Source organism: Argopecten irradians, chromosome 1, assembly GCF_041381155.1.
Source record: "Argopecten irradians isolate NY chromosome 1, Ai_NY, whole genome shotgun sequence".
Classification (NCBI taxonomy): Eukaryota; Metazoa; Mollusca; class Bivalvia; order Pectinida; family Pectinidae; genus Argopecten; species Argopecten irradians.
In genome coordinates this window covers 10,599,517-10,619,304 of record NC_091134.1, presented here as the reverse complement: position 1 = coordinate 10,619,304, position 19,788 = coordinate 10,599,517, and the positions used below count along the sequence as shown (strand labels likewise).

Sequence of the window (19,788 nt, the reverse complement as noted above, 5' to 3'; positions counted from 1 at the left end):
CGACAAAGCCTACTGTAGTAAGTTACACTTAAATGTCTGACAAGGCCTACTGTAGTAAGTTACACTTAAATATCTGACAAAGCCTACTGTAGTAAGTTACACTTAAATATCCGACAAAGCCTACTGTAGTAAGTTACACTTTAATGTCTGACAAGGCCTACTGTAGTAAGTTACACTTAAATATCCGATAAAGCCTACTGTAGTAAGTTACACTTAAATGTCTGACAAAGCCTACTGTAGTAAGTTACACTTTAATGTCTGACAAGGCCTACTGTAGTAAGTTACACTTAAATATCTGACAAAGCCTACTGTAGTAAGTTACACTTAAATATCCGACAAAGCCTACTGTAGTAAGTTACACTTAAATGTCTGACAAGGCCTACTGTAGTAAGTTACACTTAAATATCCGACAAAGCCTACTGTAGTAAGTTACACTTTAATGTCTGACAAAGCCTACTGTAGTAAGTTACATTTTAATGTCTGACAAAGCCTACTGTAGTAAGTTACACTTAAATATCCGTACAAAGCCTACTGTAGTAAGTTACACTTAAATATCCGACAAAGCCTACTGTAGTAAGTTACACTTAAATATCCGATAAAGCCTACTGTAGTAAGTTACACTTAAATATCCGATAAAGCCTACTGTAGTAAGTTACACTTAAATATCCGATAAAGCCTACTGTAGTAAGTTACACTTAAATATCCGATAAAGCCTACTGTAGTAAGTTACAAGTTACACTTAAATATCTGACAAAGCCTACTGTAGTAAGTTACACTTAAATGTCTGACAAGGCCTACTGTAGTAAGTTACACTTAAATATCCGATAAAGCCTACTGTAGTAAGTTACACTTAAATATCCGATAAAGCCTACTGTAGTAAGTTACACTATGCCTCTTCTTGTTCAGTCTTAAGTGTCTTCACAATTTTTCTTTGCAGGGGAGGTTGTCTTATCATATTGATTGATTATACATACATTTGTGTCATAATAAATTTCAAATATGATCTTCTCAGCTAGATGACAGGTTGATGTACATATCTTGCTAAAAGAGTTTTTCTCTTTACAGGTACTGATAATCCTTGTGAGCCAAACGAGTTCAGATGTTCCAGTGGAATCTGTGTGATGAAAATCTGGAGATGTGATGGTGACAATGATTGTGGCGATGGATTTGATGAACTGAATTGTCGTACGTATAGAAAAATAATTTAAAAACTATTACATGGCTTAACGTCATGTAACCCAGATTGGCACACGTTTTTCTTATTTTTAAGCATCTATTTGTCAGATTGCAATATAATTCCAATTTTTGTACTAATCTCATAAATAGAGCCTATCATCTGTCTGTTGGTCTATGTATGGAATTCTACCTGCACATGTTTCCATAAATAGCATCCTTGGATACAGGTCTGGAGCGCACCTGTTATCAACCAGGTGTGGGTACCCAGATTGGCACACCCAGGTAAAAACAGTGAGCATAGAAAAATATCGGGATATTTCAAATATAATTCGACTTTTATTGAAACTACAATACAAATATCAACAATTATTGCCATTGAACACTTTTCTCCATATGCATTTTTAGAATGATTTACGTCAAAATCAATGTTGTCAATAGGCAGGTAAAATTTCATCTTTATGGTTATCACTTGCCTTTCTTACATGATTTTCACGACAATATTCATGCATATTTTGCCTTTTGAAACTTTGTGTGTGTGGTACTGTTAAATAAACATATAAATGGTATAAGGGAGGTAACTCTTGGATTTATAAGTGCTATTCGAGCGCACCTTGGTTTCATTTCGCATGCGCACATTATCGCAGATGAAAATTTCCATACTAGAAAATCGACATCTATGGAGGATAAAACAGCTCTGAACTATAAAGCTACCAAATAACTGACAACTAAATTGATTAAATTTGTATTCTAGACATAGTTTATACCATTTCCCCACTTTTTAGAGCAGACTTTTGAGCGAAAAGATGAAAACTAGAGTCATCGCACGGGGCAATATTTACAGTAACACTTGATTTCAGGTATTTTCTCAAGTTTATCTCTGTACAAAATTCCTCCTAGCTAGATGACAGATTAATGTACAAATCTTGCTAAAAGAGTGTTTCTCTTTACAGGTACTGATAATCCTTGTGAGCCAAATGAGTTCAGATGTTCCAGTGGAATCTGTGTGATGAAAATCTGGAGATGTGATGGTGACAATGATTGTGGCGATGGATTTGATGAACTGAATTGTCGTACGTATAGAAAAATAATTTAAAAACTATAACATGGCTTACACATTAAGTTTACTTTCTATTTATTATCATTAGGGACCTCAGCAACATAGACAGTTAGAAAATAGATATTATTTACTTAAGAATTATCTAAGACATATTCCATTTTTCTCACTTAATCTTCTGTCATGAAAATCATCATATACACACAAGGAAAGCAAATTTAGTGTACCAAAATGTCTTATATAATTATGTGTTTAGGAGTTGGTTACTATCATCGGAATCTATTTTTGTTACAGCCACTGGACCCCCCGGCGCACAGTGTCGTATGGACGAATACAAATGTTCTACCGGTAACCAGTGTGTACCAGCCAGCTACCAGTGTGACGGAGAAATCGACTGTCAGGATCGATCCGACGAGATCGCTTGCTGTAAGTCCAGGAATTAACAAAATTCTCATAACAACAAAAGCTAGTTTATATCACAGCAGTAAAATGTCCCACGACACACCAGTCACATGATTGAAAAACAGAAGTCATATTTGTGTTACAAAAGTATGTTAAAGTCGCCTATTGTAAACTTGCAATCATACCTAGATGTTACATTTTGTCCAGATTCTGCCTTCTACAAGCAAATCATTTGATGCTACAGCGAGTGGTTATTTAATGTCCTCCTGTAGTGGTTTGTTATAACTGGAACAAGACTGATCAGTCCATCATTTAGTTTTATTTGTTATCAATCCCCCTGTCCTTTACCATCCCCTCCCATACTTCTATATAATATATTAAGGTGTGTATGTCTTATTTAGAACATTTCTAGTCTCTCTGTGAGTATATGTAGTAAAGAAATATATGTTTGTAAGATAGATACTGCTGTTCCTAAATTGTCGGGCTCACAGAGTGACTGTGTGATACAGCACAGATTATACAAGCTCGTAATCAAACCTAAGGTTGTGACAATATGTGTGATGCCCTGTGATTTCTAGATTCAGAGTTAAAGTCGGCCTTTCCTGTAAAGGAGAGGTGTAAATGTGAATCTGAGGAAGGTAAGGTGATCTGCAGTGACCCTCCTGTACAGAGACAATCAACAGTCTTATTTGTGCTATTGATGATAATTGTAGTTATAAAAACTCTACTTGTCATAGTGACTGTATAAATTATACATCAATTGTAGAAATTTGAAAATTTGCTGAATTATTGCATATTTTGTTTTTACAGTTTTTCTATAGTAAACAAAAGAGCTCTGTCAATTTGCTTGATTTATATTTATTTTAGTTACAATGACAAATAGAGTTGAATTTAGTAATTGATCATGCCATATGTATCAGAGGTGTAGTCAACTTTTGAAACACAACACAATGTATTACACCATTGAAAAAACTGGCACCAAAAAGAAAAAAAAAGAATATATATACCCCATTGGTGTTATTTTCAGTACAAAGTCATGACTTAATATTTCATACCAATTTGTATAAAATTGCCCCAAACCTGTCCTAAACCTGTTAGACATGAATTGCCTCAATAATACCACAAGGTTATCTCCCTTAGTTAAATAAGGGATAGATACGAAGTCGGGTCAGAAAGAGATCTGTGTCATTCCTATGTGTGTGTTGTCTGATGTTTGATGTGTGTTAAAATAAAAGAAACAAAGTGAACATAAGCAATGGCGTGGTGTCTGTTGTCTGAGATAAGAATCCTGCACTTCAGTGGGATGTGTCCCTTTGAATTAGAATTATATTCTCCAATGGGTTGTGTCCCTTTGATTGGAATTATACTCTTCAGTGGATTAGAATCATACTCTACAGTAGATTGAATTCCCTGCCTTAGTACCAATTCTCTTCGCTAGGCTGCACTCATAAATACAAATCATTGGGTTCATTTAGACCCAGGATTTCCTTCTATTTACCATGGCAATGAGGTGGAAATGAAATTTCAATATTGTTTAGGAAGCATTCAGCATTGAAAAGGTGTTTGAAATAGTTTAAGAATGTTACAATTTAAATTCAACAACTAGATATCTACTCACATATGAAATCTGAAGTTCCATACTATACACTGACATCTTGGTGAATGTACCAGAAAACCCCGAGTGTCTGTTTCAAAAGAATTTAGCATTTAAACATCCAATACACAAATAACTGTGTTGTTTCCCAACAATAAATAATCAATACTGTCTACAATTTACCAGTGTATAGAAGACTAGAGGTCAGCAATCCCAAAAAATAGTTGTTGATATTTTTTCCAAGGAAAATATGCAGACACCAGTTTGAAAGGAATATCCCCTGAACGTTATGAATATTAGCCAATCAAATTCCCAAGATCGATAGCCCAAACCTGTAATTGTATTTTCCAGAGCAAAGCCTAGTGGAGAGTAGAAAAACTACAGCAGGCAATTCAGTCTAACTCTACAGTGGGTTGGCTCCCCCTGATTAGAATCATTCTCTTCTGTGGGTTGCCTCCCCTAAATAGAATCATACTCTTCTGTGGTTTGCCTCCCCCTGATTAGAGTAGTACTTTTCAGTGGGTTTGCTCCCCTTAATTATAATCTTACTCTCCAGTGGTTTGCCTCCCCTTAATTATAATCATATTCTCCAGTGGGTTGTCTCGACCTAATAAGTATCATTCTTTTCATTGGGTTATCTCCCCCTATATATGTCATCACATATCTTCTTTTACTGTCATAGTCATGTGATAAGGCCTAGAGTCCAGGTGAGTGATACCGGCCCTTATGACCCATTGTCCTGTCTGTTATGTGTTTTTTGTGTGTATGGGAATCTCTCCTTTGTAGTGTTCTTCAATGCCATCTTGTTTTTGCCATTTTTTTACCAGTCTGAAAAAAGGTTCCTTTTATAAACAGAAGAAAATTTGATATTATTTGTCATATTATTTGTACTGAGTGATACTTAGTTTAAGTCTTTTTAACATATAATGAAAAAATAGTTCAGATTGCCATGTATATCTTAAACTGTGTAGGTTAAGTGTAAAAATTAATGGTCCAACAGCTCATCACTTGTCGTCTTAAACGCATACCACTCTTAAAGCAATTGCCTTATCTCAAAGTAATTTGATTGATATTGGTTACATTTTCAGCTTCTCCAATAATTATTCTACCTAAATTGGTGTTTTGTTTCAGTTTTTCAATTTGCAGCTTTTTCAACAATTAATGTTATTATTGTAATAACAGATATTTCTACAACTTTTGTTACCCCCTCTCTGAGATTTGTGAGTTTTATTTTTTACATTTACAGCTGTTCCATCTATCATCTTACCTCCAAAGCCTCGTTTTGATGTGTCCATTGGCGGTCAGTTTACCATCATTTGTGAAGCTATGGGTACCCCTACACCCCTTATTGTCTGGAGGCTCAACTGGGGAAACATTCCAGAAGGTGATCGTGTCTTTGTTCACAGCGCTGATGGTCGCGGAAATCTGACCATCACCGATGCTCGTATCACCGACTCAGGGGCTTATACATGCGAGGCCATAAATACCAAGGGCACTATATTTGCCATCCCTGATGCCATCATCATAGTTCGAAGTAAGTTTAACATCGTTTGTCATTCTGTAATACTACAATTTCATTTATTTAAAGATGCTCTACAGCTGACAAATGGTGTTTAGTATTTTACTTCAGTTACAAATATTACTTACTTTACACCATTTAACCACCATTGAAAAACTTGAGCTTCTGATTTTGCTTCAAGATAAAGATATTAAAAGTAATTAATTGCATCCAGAAAAAATTCCGTGGCACTATGTCCTATAAGGAATATATACTGATTGCACATGCACCAAAAGCAAAATAATTTAAACTGTATATTACTTTTCGTGTTAATTAGACATATTAATACACAATTAAACCTAAATTATTGTTCAAATAATGAACATCGTTTATGCTTTCTTTTAAAAAAAAAATATATCAGTATGTATTCTTGTGAAAGGATCTAATTTTATATCAGTGAAATGTCACAGCTTCCTGAACATTTCCAAGTTAACAAACACGATGCACTTTCAAAACAACCTACATGTTTGTTTCTACAGGGAGTCCACAGCCTGGTGTGTGTCGACCACCAGAGTTTAATGTTGAGGCCTCCAACAGTGGACAGTGCCTACGCTGTTTCTGCTTCGGTCAGACCACAGACTGTTACAGTAGTGACCTTCATGTGTCACAGGTAAGTAACATCAGTGACCTTCATGTGTCACAGGTAAGTACATCAGTAAGTAAGGTAAGACATAGTGACCTTCATGTGTCACAGGTAAGTAAACAGTGACCTTATGTGTCATAAGTACAGCAGTGACATGTGTCAACAGGTAAGTAATAGTACCTTATGTGTCAAGGTAAGTATCAGCAGTGACTTTTATGTGTCAAAGGTAAGTATCTGCAAGTTGACTTTTATGTGTCACAGGTAAGTAAACAGCTGACTTTTATGTGTCAAAGGTAAGTATCAGCAGTGACTTTTATGTGTCAAAGGTAAGTATCAGCAGTGACCTTTATGTGTCAAAGGTAAGTATCAGCAGTGACTTTTATGTGTCACCAGTAGGTAACAGCAGTGACCTTTATGTGTTACTGGTAAGTAACATCAGTGACCTTCATGCGCCCTAGATAACAACTGTTACAGTAACCTTCATGTGTCGCAGATGAGTTGCATGAATGGCCAAACAGTGGACAGTCATTGGTCAGGTCAAGGATTGACTGTCCAGTGTAAACTTATGGTTCCTTGTCTCGTTTGTTGAATCATTTATACAAAATTACTTTAACTGATGTTTTATCCTCTGAACCCACCTTACATTGGTTGTAATTACAGATTCAGTTGTATGGCACTATGTCCCTGGTAGACGAGACCAACAGAGGCGAGTCTATTCCTGCCAATGTCAACATCAACGAAGTGTCAAGAGGTACCTTCCTCATCAGAGATTTCATCGAAGTTCTCCCGGCTGGAAACTACTACTGGAGACTTCCTAACGAGTTCCTTGGTGACAGGGTAAGGTCAAGGTTGCGACACAGCCCTGTTTGACTGATGTAATCCTACAGGGGTATATTTTATGAACACTTTATGAAAGAATTTGGCTAGTAAACTGCATACTTGATTAGTACTGACGAACAAACATCTTGTAAGCAGTGGTATCGCATCATAAGTAACCTTTATGTTTTTCTCGTCTGCAATTCATAAAGTTTGCATGAACATTTAAACAGTATACCTGTCATGGTGAATTTGTTTTTGTTTGATAGCTAACGACCTATGGTGGTGACCTGAAGTATACAGTTAAATATGAGATCGTGGGCAATCCTGGCAGTACAAACCAGCCAGATGTGATTCTCAAGGGTAACAAGGTTACGCTGTACCACAAAACCTCCACCATTCTGTCACCAGGGGGAGAACTTGTCATCACGGTGCCATTGTTACCAGTAAGTGATGCAAATTTTGATATCCAGATTTAACGATTGATTGAATGATTGTCACATCAAGTGTAAGGCCACTGTAATAGGCTATGGGGATTTCCAGGAGACATATAACTGTGTAGCAGTTAAATTTCCCAGGGGTTTATTTTCACTATATTTAACGTTTTCACTGAAATCTCCGAATTCTAAACACCAGCGAAATGTTCTGAAATTTCTTGACATACCATATGGTACCTTATGATCGGTAGCTTAAACAAATTGAATTAGTAAACCACAAAACTTAACCTCCACAAACATATGCTCTGTACAGAAAACCGTGAAATTTTGACAAACCCCCACTTCCCCATTTTAAAGTGCTGTACAGTATATGATATTCAGCCAAAACATTTCTAAGTAATGAAGTTAGTGATAAATATTGAACAGTAGAAACATCTGTGGCTATCCTCAGAATTTTGTTAATTATTGAAAAGCACGTTATTAGTGTATGTGGTTGTAGGATGCTTGGTCCAAGAGTGATGGAGGAGCAGGTCGCAGGGGAGATATTCCCGCTGTCGAACCAGTGACCAGGGAAGATTTGATGATGGTTTTGGAGAATGTAGAGGCTATTCTGGTCCGTGCTAACTACGACATTCAGCAGACTTCGTCCAGGTAAGTATGACTGCCTGAACAGGAATGGTCATTAGTGGTTGATGACTTTGTGACTGTTGAGTGTACTCATTGACCTTTTATCTTAAACAAGATCGGGGTCATGACCTTGTGATTGTTAAGTCTACTCATTAACCTTTTATCTTATACAGGATTTGGGGCATGATCTTATGACTGTTGGATATACTCAATGGCCTTTTATCTTGTACAGGATTGGGGTTATGACCTTTGTAACTGTTGGATGTACTTATTGACCTTTTATCTTACACAGGATTGGGGTCATGACCTTGTAACTGCTGGATGTACTTATTGACCTTTTATCTTACACAGGATTGGGGTCATGACCTTGTAACTGTTGGATGTACTTATTGACCTTTTATCTTACACAGGATTGGGGTCATGACCTTGTAACTGTTGGATGTACTTATTGACCTTTTATCTTACACAGGATTGGGGTCATGACCTTGTAACTGCTGGATGTAATTATTGACCTTTTATCTTGTACAGGATTGGGGGCATCTCAATCAGCACTGGTGTTATTGAGGATACAGGACTAGGGAGAGCTGTGTATGTGGAGGAGTGTGAATGTCCGGCTGGCTACTCTGGTCTCTCCTGTCAGGTAACTAGGTGATCCCGTAGTTAAATGTCCGGCTGGCTACTCTGGCCTCTCCTGTCAGGTAACTAGGTGATCCTGTAGTTAAATGTCCGGCTGGCTACTCTGGTCTCTCCTGTCAGGTAACTAGATGATCCTGTAGTTAAATGTCCGGCGGGCTACTCTGGCCTCTCCTGTCAGGTAACTAGATGATCCTGTAGTTAAATGTCCGGCTGGCTACTCTGGCCTCTCCTGTCAGGTAACTAGATGATCCCGTAGTTAAATGTCCGGCTGGCTACTCTGGTCTCTCCGTCAGGTCTAGTCAGGTAACTAGGGATGATCCTGTAGTTAAATGTCCGGCGCTGGCTACTCTGGTCTCTCCTGTCAGGTAACTAGATGATCCTGTAGTTAAATGTCCGGCTGGCTACTCTGGCCTCTCCTGTCAGGTAACTAGATGATCCTGTAGTTAAATGTCCGGCTGGCTACTCTGGTCTCTCCTGTCAGGTAACTAGATGATCCTGTAGTTAAATGTCTGGCGGGCTACTCTGGCCTCTCCTGTCAGGTAACTAGATGATCCTGGAGTTAAATGGAAATTTCTAAATTCAATCTCAATATTGGAAGGTGATTTGACTGCAACAAATTCCCTTTTGTGTCTTAGGTACCTACTTCATCAAATACTGTCTTTGTTAACACAAGAATGAATTTAATATGAAATAGAAAAATAGTGACATTGATGTATAAATAAAATTTTGTTCTACAGGACTGTGCCGCAGGTTACCGAAGGGTGAGACAGGGTCCATACCTGGGAATCTGTCGTCGTTGTAACTGTAATGGTCACTCCAATGACTGTGATCCTGAAACTGGAGCCTGTAGGGTAAGTACCATTGTTAGGTTTTTTGTTCGATCACCAAGTACCACAATGAGTTTAAGCAATACTGTGGAGTTCAGCATCTGCTTTCCGTCGCCCATCAACGATCTTTATAATCGATTATCAGAATTTCATAAAATTTGACCAGAAGCATCCTTATGGGGTGGTTACACAAAATTGTACATGTGGTTTGGCTTGCTCCTTTGGGGCCTGAAGGGCAGCGCCAAAAGGGATCCAAGCATTTGAGAGCACTCATATTGCATCAATAACATCTTTATTGGACGAACATTCAAAATAGTTAAAATGGTGGGGCTAAGGGCTGAGGCCAAATGGGTCAGTTTAGCTAGTTCCATATATTAAAACATGTATATCTATGAATTAGATTAATTTGTTTTAAGGAATTGCAGAAGATTTGACATGTTTATATTCTTTGACAGGTGTGTTCACATTTCACGGAGGGACAACAATGTGAACGCTGTATCCAGGGATACTATGGTGATGCTACTCAGGGTCAAGAAGACTCTTGTAAACCTTGTCCATGTCCACTGACTCAAGTGTCCAATCAGTAAGTCTCTTACTTCATCCAATCAGCAAGTCTGTTACATCATCCAATTAGTAATTCTGTTACATCATCCAATCAGTAAGTCTGTTACATCATCCAATCAGTAAGTCAGCAAGTGTTACATCAACCAATCAGTAAGCCTGTTGTATATATCAGCCACCCAGTATTCTCCATGTGTCGGCCATGAAGCACTTTGTCCAAAAGATGCACAAGAAATTTGCATGTTTATCAATAAGTTTCTATTTGATCAGGTTCAGTCCAACATGTCGATTGGACACCGATGGTCTGCCTACCTGTACTGCATGCCCAGAGGGATACGAGGGCAGGAACTGTGAGAGGTGTGCACGTGGTTACATTGGAAACCCACGGCAACCAGGAGACCGCTGCCGCCGTGTGTCAAGTAAGTTTGGAAGAACCACTTAAATGTAATAGGTACTTTTGGAAATATTATTGTGCTGTGTGACTTACTGAATTCTTGAGTATTACAGATTAAATTGTAAATTACAAAGAGTATGACCGTGACTTTATAAAGTTTTAAGATTAAGGGTTTAACGTACCTTCATGAATGATATAACTTCATTTTCAGATACAAGTTAGAAAGGTTCTTTGATGATCAGATTTATAGCAAAGGTATGAACAAATATCAAAAGTGGAATGTCTTGCAAAGAAAATTAAAATAAAGTTTGTAATATTTTTATCATATGCTTCAAATTATGTCTATCTCAGAAAATTGTGATATTGAGGTTATGTTTTACAGTTGAAGAGAGATGTGACTCTCGTGGAAGTCTGCAGACACGACCAGACCCCAGGACAGGCAGATGCCAGTGTAAGGTAGGCAATCATTTAAGGTTTGGTTCTAAAAAAATTTGTATACCTAACTTGATTTGATGTCCTCAAGTATTTTGATCATTTTGACTTATTATGAGAGTAAGTTTGTCTGGATTAGATTTCTTGGCCCACAATCTTAATAATTGTACTTGTCTATTGTTCAGCAATATGTGGAGGGCCCTAACTGTGACCAGTGTAAATCCAACACCTTCCATCTTAGTCTGGACAACCCATACGGCTGTATCTCTTGTTTCTGTATGGGAGTGACAGAAACCTGTACTTCTACATCCTGGAACAGAGCTCAGGTAACCATCTGTGTGGCATAGCTACATGGAGCCGGTGGAGTGATATTAGAGGAAATATGATATGTAATGACGTGTGTAAATGATTTAAAATATTCCTTTTCAAGGGTTAGACATTTAAAAGTACCTGAAACTCTTATAAGTACTATTTATGAATAAATTCTTTTAAAATTTAAATTGGCTCATTAATTATGAAATAGTGTTTGTGCAAATTGTGAAAAAAAATGCTCCGTACTTGTTAAGTCAAATATACCTGAACATAAATGTATAGTGAAAGTTTTACAGTCAGGACTAACAAAGTCTTATAGTTATAGTATTTGAGTCATATGATTTTGGTTTGAATCTTCTATAGGTTGGAGCTTCCTTCACAAGAGACAGCCTTGGATTTACTCTGACCGACATCTCTCGTAAGCCAGACCTGACTGTGTCTAGTGGGTTCACAATCGATAGAAATGTGCGCGAGCTTACCTACCGCTCATTCAGCAGACTGCCAGAAACTGTGTACTACTGGTCACTCCCTCAGCGTTTCCTTGGTGATAAGGTAAGGTCAATACTCGGTACAAAACGTTACTGTGATTGTAAATAATCAAACAAATTCTTGTTTAAAAAAAAAAAAAACATTAGATAGTGCTGAAACATGATTATTACTAATAGAGCGTGGATTTTATTGCAATATAGTTAAGTGATGCTGTATATATTATTTCACAGACTTGAGCTCACCCTGGGGTAGTATTTATCATGCAACCCTGCTCTGTAGTATCAAAAATTTAAGATGAGCAAATGCCAGTTTCAGAGATTGTGTATTCACCATTGGTCCCTTTGACTACATGTTTACAGGGACAAAATATGTTAGTGTTTGCTAACACAAAAATACAAACACAAAATATTAATCTGTGTGTTTGTTTTGTTGTATAGCTGGTGTCGTACGGAGGCTCTCTGAGGTTTGTAGTGATGTACCGTCCTGGACAAGATTCTACAGCAACGGCAGGACCCCTGGTCGAAATCACCGTAATTATCATCATTATTTACCCTAACTCATTTACTTAATTATTAAGTTGTTGGATTTGCATCAAAGGTGTAATAACAGATTTGTACAACTTTGAAAGGCATGTTATATATACTAGTTTTATTTTGTTTCCAGGGAAACGACATTGTCCTTGTTCATAGACCTCAGCAGATGCCAGGTCCAAATAAACCAGAGTCCTACAGTATAAAGTTCTATGAGGTAAAATATTAGTAAAATGTTTCTGTATCTATAGATTACTTGCAGCATTATGATGTAGCATGTAAGTCATGATTTTATCCATAAAGAGTTTTTACAATTTTTCATTTAGAATAAGTTCAGTTATCTGACAGTGAATGAATTTTTTTTCCAAATTTGTTGTACATGCTAAAGTATCATTCACTTCATTATTTTCCAAACTTGAAGATTGTTATAGACGTAGTAAGCTTACCTTATAATTGAAATGATCTTCATTAACATTAAGTGACCTTGAACTTGCGTTTTGTCATACTTGCACGACCTACATAGAATCTATGATTACTTGTCTCCAGGGAAGTTGGACACGGTTGGATGGCCAGCCTGCCACTCGTGAATTCTTGATGATGGCTTTGGCTGACCTGGACTCAATCTTGATCCGAGCCACTTTCACCAGTACAACAGATCAGGCCAGTATCCGTGACATTGTCATGGACATTGCCGAGGACAGAAATACTGGACAGGACCGTGCCAACGCTGTGGAGCAATGTGTCTGTCCCCAGGGATATAGAGGACTCTCCTGTGAGGTAGGTTTGGCCCAGGGAGGTTAGATGGTTCAAAATGAGCAGTCATAAATAAGTGAATCAGAATTTGTTTTAAAGAAATCATTCTTAATCAAGCATAAAAAAGAATCAGTGGAAGAGAACAAAAATGATTGATGAAAATGGAGGGAAACTTCAGAACTGAAAAGTAGCAATATTTCATTCTTTGTTGAACTTTTTTCAGGATTGTGATGTTGGCTTTACACGAAGCCGTGATGGATTCTATCTTGGACGCTGTGTACCATGTGACTGTAATGGCCACTCCAGCGAGTGTAACCCGGAGACAGGCGTGTGCAGGGTATGTTATTGTAATTTACTCCAAGAAGACTTCTTAGGTCATATGACTAGCTGAAAACTAGCTCAAAGTGGAAACACCCTATAATCAAAAACTAGTCAAAGTTAGTTCAAGTGCCCCTTGATTGAAATCAAGGGTTGAATTCAAATGTAATTCAAAATTTTTACATGTTGAACATATAATGTCATTTGCATTTTGAAATCAATGACAAAATTGATATATTATATTCTATAAAGGATTTCTTACTTACAACGCTATTTGCGATATTTATTAATTATTTTTGGTTACTAATTCCAGAACTGCCAACATAGTACAGAGGGAGATAACTGTGAGCGTTGTGCGGTTGGTTTCTATGGTGACGCTACCCGAGGCAGCCCCACCGACTGTCAGCCTTGCTCTTGTCCTCTTACTAGGACCCCCAACCAGTACGTAGACAGTATGATACTGTAACTACTGTCTCAGCAAAAAAATCAAAAAGTTTCCAGATCGCTTTATCAACTGAATATTCAATCTTTCACCTTCAAATTGCAAGGAATGTTTTATATTTGAAAGAGAAGATTTGCAGATTTTTGAAATATTGTAGATATTGTCTTGAAAAATTGGAAGTTACAAAATGTATTATAGACATCCTACCTAACAGCCTGGCTTTCCAGACGGAGTAGATGTGTTCTTATATCTCTCTGTAAATGTTTTATAATATCTGACAAAATGTCCAGTTCTGTATCTTAGAAAGTCTGATGAGATCTTCACAACATTTCTGTACAATATTAATACATTTTCCTGGTATTTTACTTTTGGATAATTTTGTTACAGATTTAGTCCAACTTGTATTTTGGACACTGACGGTCAAGTCACCTGTACAGCCTGTCCAGCTGGTCACATCGGCCGCAGATGTGAGAGGTGAGAATCTGAGCTCATATGTAACAGGAGTACCAGGGTATATATATATATAGTGATAAGAGCAGATATAGTAAATGGAATCGGGGGCAATATTTTTGCGTCTTACAGATATTCAAGTTTTTACAAATACAATAAGAAATTTTAATGGATAAGCTAATATTTTCTTTTGTTTTAATATATGTGTGTTTTCTTTATTTCCCTCAGATGTAGCCAAGGCTATACTGGTAATCCATTGGTACCCGGGGACTATTGTAAGATTGGACCAGTTGGTGAGACTTCATTCTTAAATAGCAACAATTCATTGAATATTCATAAAGCTCTATAAATTGGTCATTATTAGTTCTCCACAACATGCCACATTCTTCCATAGTATACAAGCAATTCTAAGGGCCATGTTTAATCTATGTAGATGCATTATGAAAGGGTCTTCTGTTGTTGAATGAATATTCAGTTATCAAGAATGAACACTTTGAGGTCTTTCATCGAAAATGTAAAGAGGATATAGGGAAACAAAAGCATGACATAGTATGTAATGTGCTAAATAATGGTATGTTTAAAAGAATTTTGGTTATTTCATGAATACGGTGATATTTAAGGGATTGTGATAGATTACTATGATTATAAGTAAGGGAGATAACTTTACTATGATTATAAGTAAGGGAGATAGCTTTACTATGATTATAAGTAAGGGAGATAACTTTAATTTGACAGAGCCCCAATGTAACTGTGACAGTCGCGGGACTGTTCCCAACACCCAGTGTGATCTAAGTACAAGACAGTGTCAATGCAAGGTAAGTAGAAATAAAAAAATGGGAGTTTCTTTTGAGTTACCATGCTTGCAATCTTATTATAGAATAGCCTTTTGTAGCTAACTAATGTTTACTACGAAATGTCATTGTCAGTTGTCATACCTCCAACATTTGGTTATCCGACATGTGTAAGAATGATAATAAATCAATAATGTTTATCATTATTGATTTATCTCCTTTTTAGTCTTATATCTAGGAACTACTATGTAAATTGTGATTTTTGTGTTGTCTCCCCTTGTAGCTGTTCATCCAGATCTTGAGATATAAGTTCTGTACTGATTATTTAAACCTACATTTAATGTGAGTGGTCTCCCTTTGTAGTCCTACGTCCAGGGTCTGCGGTGTAACTCGTGTAAGGACAACTATTTCCACCTGTCAGATGATAACAGCCAGGGCTGTCTGTCTTGTTGGTGTAGTGGAATAACATCCCAGTGTTCCAGTTCCAACTATTACAGGAATGAGGTAAAGTACCTCTATTGTTTTAAATCCAAATAATCTTCTTTTATTGTTGTATTTGACACTAAAGAATTATAAAATACTTATGCAATTAAAAAAAAACCACCCTAGAAAGTAATTATTGTATTAAAACTACATGTAGTTTTACCCTGATCACATTAACATCAAATGTATATATAAAATATTGAATAAAATATATTTACATAAATGTTGTTTTGCCTTTGTAAGTGTTTGTTTTCTTGTAGATTCGACCACAACTTAGCTCTGACGGATCTCACAACTTTGTGCTGACTAATCGCCGACTGAACAACATCATTGATGACGGTTTCGATGTTGATGTTACAAGGAGGGAAATAGCCTTTGGTCAGTTCCAAGGAATCCAGCGAGAGCAAGAAAGTTTATTCTTCAGTCTGCCTCCCAAATATCGTGGAAATCAGGTGAGTTTAAAAAAAATCTCCATTTCTGTAGAAAGAGAAAAAATAACATAATGTAGGTATTTCCCAACCAGAGAGACAGGACTAACTCAATTAGAGGCTCACTAAGCTCAGTTGATAGTCTTTGATCATCATATCAGAGACATAGATTTAATTCCTGGTCATGGCACTTAAAGAGGAAGGTATGTTACCATTGTTTTTCTATATTTGTCTGTATTTTTCTCCATCGTTTGGAGCTGATGTACAAGAACGGCCAAGAGACGGGAGACTATTAAATACTAAGTATAAGTCTTAGTGTTCTGTTATTTTTGCAATCAGCTGCCAGGTAGCTCAATTGAACAGCATCAGACGAGAGTTTGAAGGTCATGGATTTGAATCTGGGGGATGGTGACACTTGTACCACACTAATGCCACTCACATCCAGGGATTGATTGTGTAAATTTGTGACTTCTTGCAGTTCCTTCCTGTAAGCTTACTATGAGTGAATTCTTTTGCAGAGGTTTTATTATCTTTCAGGAGAGGCGTTAAAATTACAATTTCAGGGGTACTTTTCTATACTATCTATATGCTATCTAATGTAATTTAGCCCAAATCAGGTGGTACCACAGCTAGGTTTAATCGACAAAAAATACCAGGAATCACCTGATAATGTAGTTGAATTCTTAATATTGATTTGCTAGTTGGTTTGTTGCGTACTTTAATTCACAGATGAAGTTGTTTGGTATGCTTTGGTTTGTAAGTTAGTTACCTGCTTTATACTTGATACAGATCAAATCATTCGGAGGCTTCCTGAAGTTCACACTCGACACTCAAGTTTCTCAAACCGACTCCGGCAGAATATTCCGTGATGTGGATGTAGAATTCATTGTAAGTACAAAATTGAATTGTTGTTGGTCATAATTACATAAATGTTGTCGATGTTCTTAATATTTATTTCAAGTATGATACATAGATATAGAGGTTAGTTACTACATGTTTGGAATTATTCTAGATATATTGTTGAATCATTTGTTTTATACAATAGAAGCAAAGATCCAGGAAAGATTTGCTTCATTCACTGCTTGCTGTAGGTATGATTTTCAATAAAAAATGAATATATTGAGTATTTTTGTGTAAATTGTTATATTCAGACATCGGGCCAAAGACAGAGAATGTATCATTTGTTTAACCCTCCAATTGAGCCCAACAAACCTCAGAGCATCAACATCTTACTGAGAGAGGTAAGTTATACAACACCAAACATATGGGGCTTCAATAGACTTAATGTCAACAAATTTTTATGTGCTGCAATAGGGCAAGACTATACAATTATCACATCCAGATTTCAAGTCAGATAATTCAGATATCAACTTAAATGTATTTCTCAACATCATATGTAGATGGCTATCATGGCATGAAAATGTCATCAAACAAATGACAACTCTAAATGTCTAGAATATCTCTCTGATATTTAAAAAAAATCTTTTAGGCTGTTAGATGAAGCAAGTTTTGTAAGTATTTCACAAGGAATCTCAACTGAATGAAAGGCATATTTCCATAATGATAAAAATGTGTCCCTCTATGTTACAGTCTTCCTTCCGTATGTTGGATGGATCAGAGCCAAGTCGGGCAGCTTTCATGTCTATGTTGGCTGATATTGAAGCCATCCTCATCCGTGCCACCTACCACACAAGGACCACTCGTACTGCCATCCGTGAGGTTTCTATGGACACAGCCTCGGCTACACCAACAGGTCTAGGCCCCGCCCCTATGGTAGAGAGCTGTCTCTGTCCCCAAGGATATACTGGACTCTCCTGTGAAGAATGTGCTCCTGGATATCTTGAGGTTCGGGAGGGAGGACAGTTCCGCTGTTCACAATGTAACTGTAATGGTCATGCTACATCATGTGACCCAACAACTGGCCAATGTCTGGTGAGTATATTATCAATTATAACAGTAACAGGATGGTATAGTGTTAACTATAGTGTATAATGATCTTTGTATAGTCCAATTTTAAAATGTCATGTTTGTACAATCATGTATTGTTCTGTCTGTGCAGGACTGCCAACACAATACTGAGGGAGACCGATGTGAGAGATGTGCTGTCGGTTACTATGGCGATGCTACTGTGGGAACCACCAGTGACTGTAGGCCATGTCCGTGTCCACTTACAATCCCATCCAATCAGTGAGTTACAAAACATAGAAAATTTGTATCAAAAGATCTGAATAAAATCCTTTAATTTTTGTTTGAAAGACTTGATAATGTAATGATAAGATATACGATGATGAAGCATTCAATGTTTGGAGAGAAGGTCTGTTACAGGTAGAAATGCTACAAAGGTCATTCAATAGTATTAAATAAAGTTATCATATTTTCAGTGATATTTTAATGTAGTACTGTATTATATGCAGATGTTACAGAGCATTTCTGTAAATGTTTGCAGGTTTTCAAGGTCTTGTTATCAGTCCCCTGGAGGTCAAGTTACCTGTGACCGCTGTCCGAATGGCTACATTGGCCGTGACTGTGGAGAGTAAGTGCAACAATTTAAATCTGATTTAGATAGCAGTGGCAATGTTACTCTGGTTTGACATCGTCAAACTTTGTTATACATAAAACCAGTTAAACAGTATCATGGAGTTAGTTTAAGTGATAAATTAGGATGTTCTTGCATTAAAAGTCAAATGAAATAGGATGGAGAGAAATTATACTATACATAATGCTTCTTGACGGAATATTTGTTTTGTCAAAGTGTGTTTTAAGTTGCACATTGTTAGGCCAACATGAACTTGACAAAATTAATTATCTCTTATTCAAATATAATGGATATTTAAACAACAACAAAAACAACAACATGAGATTAAAAGAAAAAAATTGGCTGTGGATATTTGAGTAATCGTCCAAAATTGTTGGTTTGTATAGATGCGACACAAGTCGTGGATATTCTGGAAACCCTCGTGAAGTTGGAGGATCATGTACTACAATTGACAGTAAGGATTGCATTGTTATTGTTTTATTTCTCATTATGTATTACTTATTGAATAATACAAAATATTGAAGAAATTACAAAATATTGAAGAAATTACCTATCTCTTTTGCAAATAGATATTCGGAAAATTGAACAGGCTTAAAAAAAAAAGAAGATTTGGAACCTTTCATGAGTGTTCTTTTTAATGCTGTATTAGAGAAATTTAATTTCTCACGGGAAAGGTTTAATATTTTCACTTCAGTAGTTATGACTTTCGTTTAAGAATATTCCTGTGACATTGATACATATGTGTAATATCAGGGGTTCTGGTAAGGGATATAATAAACTTCTAGTGTTACCAGTATCAGCACTGTCCTGTTACATCCTGTTTTCCTGTACAGCTATGAGACAAACATTTCTTGATTCATTTATATCCATGCTTTGTGTGTTTCAGCTGACAAACGTCCAGTAATCACTGTGAACCCTGTGACCTTGGAAGAGAACGTTGGAGCTACAGTTGTGTTCCAGTGTAATGTCCAGGGTGAAGGGCCATTTAACGTCATATGGAGCCGCTCCAATGGTCAGCTTCTGTCAACACGAACACAAATCGGACCACGATTTACCTTGACCATTCGAGATTTGATTGAGTCAGACAGTGGACGATATGTTTGTACTGCTACAAACATTCATGGAAGTCGACGTGGATATGTCAGCTTAACTGTCATTG

The 19,788-nt window shown here is 36.9% G+C and overlaps 1 protein-coding gene across 5 annotated transcripts in view; it reads left to right on the top strand.

Annotated features, from left to right (window-relative positions):
- Nucleotides 1-19,788, top strand: part of LOC138317338 (basement membrane-specific heparan sulfate proteoglycan core protein-like) — a 144,911-nt gene that overhangs the window by 99,086 nt on the left and 26,037 nt on the right. For all 5 annotated transcript variants that reach the window (XM_069258965.1, XM_069258957.1, XM_069258948.1 and 2 more), the window contains 31 exons: nucleotides 2,127-2,246; nucleotides 2,525-2,656; nucleotides 5,473-5,760; nucleotides 6,264-6,394; nucleotides 7,028-7,204; nucleotides 7,453-7,629; nucleotides 8,120-8,271; nucleotides 8,776-8,887; nucleotides 9,621-9,734; nucleotides 10,166-10,293; nucleotides 10,542-10,690; nucleotides 11,048-11,121; nucleotides 11,283-11,423; nucleotides 11,773-11,961; nucleotides 12,336-12,428; nucleotides 12,562-12,645; nucleotides 12,975-13,205; nucleotides 13,405-13,518; nucleotides 13,813-13,940; nucleotides 14,329-14,415; nucleotides 14,620-14,684; nucleotides 15,127-15,206; nucleotides 15,546-15,686; nucleotides 15,926-16,117; nucleotides 16,883-16,981; nucleotides 17,245-17,334; nucleotides 17,684-18,025; nucleotides 18,153-18,280; nucleotides 18,540-18,626; nucleotides 19,016-19,083; nucleotides 19,516-19,788. In XM_069258965.1, coding sequence (XP_069115066.1) covers nucleotides 2,127-2,246; nucleotides 2,525-2,656; nucleotides 5,473-5,760; nucleotides 6,264-6,394; nucleotides 7,028-7,204; nucleotides 7,453-7,629; nucleotides 8,120-8,271; nucleotides 8,776-8,887; nucleotides 9,621-9,734; nucleotides 10,166-10,293; nucleotides 10,542-10,690; nucleotides 11,048-11,121; nucleotides 11,283-11,423; nucleotides 11,773-11,961; nucleotides 12,336-12,428; nucleotides 12,562-12,645; nucleotides 12,975-13,205; nucleotides 13,405-13,518; nucleotides 13,813-13,940; nucleotides 14,329-14,415; nucleotides 14,620-14,684; nucleotides 15,127-15,206; nucleotides 15,546-15,686; nucleotides 15,926-16,117; nucleotides 16,883-16,981; nucleotides 17,245-17,334; nucleotides 17,684-18,025; nucleotides 18,153-18,280; nucleotides 18,540-18,626; nucleotides 19,016-19,083; nucleotides 19,516-19,788 — 4,386 coding nt within the window. The remainder of the gene's footprint in view (nucleotides 1-2,126; nucleotides 2,247-2,524; nucleotides 2,657-5,472; nucleotides 5,761-6,263; nucleotides 6,395-7,027; nucleotides 7,205-7,452; nucleotides 7,630-8,119; nucleotides 8,272-8,775; nucleotides 8,888-9,620; nucleotides 9,735-10,165; nucleotides 10,294-10,541; nucleotides 10,691-11,047; nucleotides 11,122-11,282; nucleotides 11,424-11,772; nucleotides 11,962-12,335; nucleotides 12,429-12,561; nucleotides 12,646-12,974; nucleotides 13,206-13,404; nucleotides 13,519-13,812; nucleotides 13,941-14,328; nucleotides 14,416-14,619; nucleotides 14,685-15,126; nucleotides 15,207-15,545; nucleotides 15,687-15,925; nucleotides 16,118-16,882; nucleotides 16,982-17,244; nucleotides 17,335-17,683; nucleotides 18,026-18,152; nucleotides 18,281-18,539; nucleotides 18,627-19,015; nucleotides 19,084-19,515) is intronic.